Source organism: Lotus japonicus, chromosome 1 (assembly GCF_012489685.1).
Source record: "Lotus japonicus ecotype B-129 chromosome 1, LjGifu_v1.2".
Lineage (NCBI taxonomy): Eukaryota > Viridiplantae > Streptophyta > Magnoliopsida > Fabales > Fabaceae > Lotus > Lotus japonicus.
In genome coordinates this window covers 115,749,491-115,751,952 of record NC_080041.1, presented here as the reverse complement: position 1 = coordinate 115,751,952, position 2,462 = coordinate 115,749,491, and the positions used below count along the sequence as shown (strand labels likewise).

The following is a 2,462-nucleotide window of genomic DNA, read 5'->3' as shown; positions in this document are numbered from 1 at the left end:
CTGATTTAATGTATATACAAAAATATGTGTGAACTTAAGTACGTCTTATAATTTAAAATATTTAAATTTTATTCATATTTAAATAATTAAAAATTTATAGGTACAAAATTATGGTAGATTAATACACAATTATCACTATTAAGAACATATAATTGAAGCAATTGTTAAAATATATTTACTAAAAAGATACAAAACATAATACTACACGAAATTTAAATTATAAATAACAAAAGTAACTCGTGCACGGCACGGGTAATTCCGCTAGTTAATCTTCAACAACTGAGTCCAAGACTTCTCAACTCCAAACTCCTTCATCTGCCAAATAACATAATCATCAGTTCTTTTCTGATGGGTTCTGCTCCAACAAGGAGATAAGCAAAGAGAGTCCATCAAAACTCCAACAAAAGGAAATTCATCATTACCAAATCCGGGAGGCAGCGAAAATTGGGTGAACACTTCAGTCCCCAGATCAAACGAAAGAATAACTGGTTGCCCGGTTGGTTTGTCAAAAGCCAACCAGTTAAGAGTGCTCCTCAAATTCACTCCATGCTTCTGATCCCAACAATGGATGAAAATATCCACAGGTAAATTTTGAACGTCCCTCCAAATATTACAACCTAAGGTGAAAACTCTGGTAAGTCTATTTCCTATTGTATAATAATCCCAATCAAACACCACAACCTTGAAAGTATCAGTTGAGTTATCATAACCAAAGTTGGTATTGACAATGGCGCCCTTAGGATGAAAAAACCCTAGTATTTCAGTTATTGACATGGTCGCCGGGTTCCAGAAACGAAGCTAGTGCTCTCGAGAACGTGTTGAATGATCATGCAAGCATATCAGTCCATTGCATGAACCAACAACCCTGCTGGGGCAGATCAACGAATCATACTTCAACGGCCAGTAGCGGGGATCATCAGGAAGTGTGATCAATGAGTTATCAACTAAACGACTTATCGGGAATGGTGCGGAGACCTTGGAATTGCGGCTCTTTAACAAGAGGTGCGGATTCCGTGATGCCGATCTCCGAAGGTGCAACTTGATGAAGGCGGCATTGGAGAGGATGAGGGTATTCCAGAACTTGCACACGCACCTGAATCGCATGAGTGTTAGGAAATCGCCATAGAGAAATAGAAAACGGTGACACAATCACAACACAAGGATTTAACGTGGAAACTCCAAATTCAGAGAAAAACCACGGACGTTGTCTAAACCGACAACCAGAGAATAAACACTATGTGAAAATTATTACAACACACGGACATTTCTCTCAACCACCCCACTAACACCCAATACACACACTCATACTGTCCAAAGCTATTATCTGAACAATATCTCACAACACTTTAAGATAAGAAAAACAACAGATAATAGCTTAAAGCATGAGAAGCTACATTTTGCTGAATTTGCTCTTCAGTATGGAATTCAATTGCTGGGATTATTTCCCTTCAGCCTTGCACTCCTATTTATAGGTGCAATGCAAGCATTAATTATCCCAATTCTCCAATTTCAACAAATGCAGTCTCGTTCCTTTACTTTCATGCCACTTTGTTTTCAACCTCTTTGACTTTTAATGGCATGACATTAACATTGGGTGGGTGGTGGTTAAAATAGTACATTTGACTAACAATCTCCCACTTGAAGATTGACTTCAGTCGGTCTTCACACATCAATCATGCAGCAACAATGTATGACAATCTCCCACTTAAAGACACGTCTTGTATACTTACAAGTGTTTTCCATCTTCTCAGTTCCATGCCACTCAAGCTCAAGTGAGTCAACACCATATCACATTGCGCTCCCACTCAACATGCATCTTCCGCTTCCATTGAGTTCATCGACAATCATTGTCTATACCGGCAATCATATGTTTCATTGTCTACTCCGACAATCATAGTTCTCATTGCCTATACCGGCAAAGAAAACTATCATACTCCACCATAATGAGTACACTTCACTTGGAATTAAACCATCCCAAGAATTTTACTTCACTTGGAATTAAACCATTCCAAGAATTATCTTCACTTGGAACTAAACCATTCCAAGAATTTACACATGCCGAAACCTTGCTGAAAATTTATGGTGCAACTTCCATGTTGGCTTTCTCCGGAAGTTCATCAGTCATCGACATAACCACGTACCTTGCATCAACGCCAACCAATGCCCGCACACTATCACCACACACCTTGCATCCATGTCAGCCAATGCCCATGTGCTATCACCACACATCTTGCATTAATGCCAACCAATGCTTGTGTGTCACCTGGACAGTTACATGTCCACCTTGTGTAGTCCTGATTGCATCGACCATCCATGACTTGCAACAAGTCAAAATACAATCTCTCTATCACAGCACTACCACATACCAACTGAAAACCGTGCACCGGGTAGGTTTCTAAGAGAACCTTCCAAAACAGCACTTTCACAGTATCATTGTGGCTCCAAGCGGAAGCTATCCTCAA

The 2,462-nt window shown here is 39.6% G+C and overlaps 1 protein-coding gene across 1 annotated transcript; it reads right to left on the bottom strand.

Annotated features, from left to right (window-relative positions):
• Nucleotides 1–261: 261 nt before the first annotated feature.
• LOC130720565 (F-box/kelch-repeat protein At3g23880-like) lies at nt 262–774 on the bottom strand. Its single transcript, XM_057571219.1, has one exon. It carries the CDS (start codon nt 772–774, stop codon nt 262–264), a length of 513 nt encoding a protein of 170 aa, XP_057427202.1.
• Between the last annotated feature and the right edge of the window lie 1,688 nt (nt 775–2,462).

Coding starts and splice junctions, on each gene's coding strand:
- LOC130720565 (XM_057571219.1), bottom strand. CDS start 774: ATGTCAATAACTGAAATACTAGGGTTTTTTCATCCTAAGGGCGCCATT.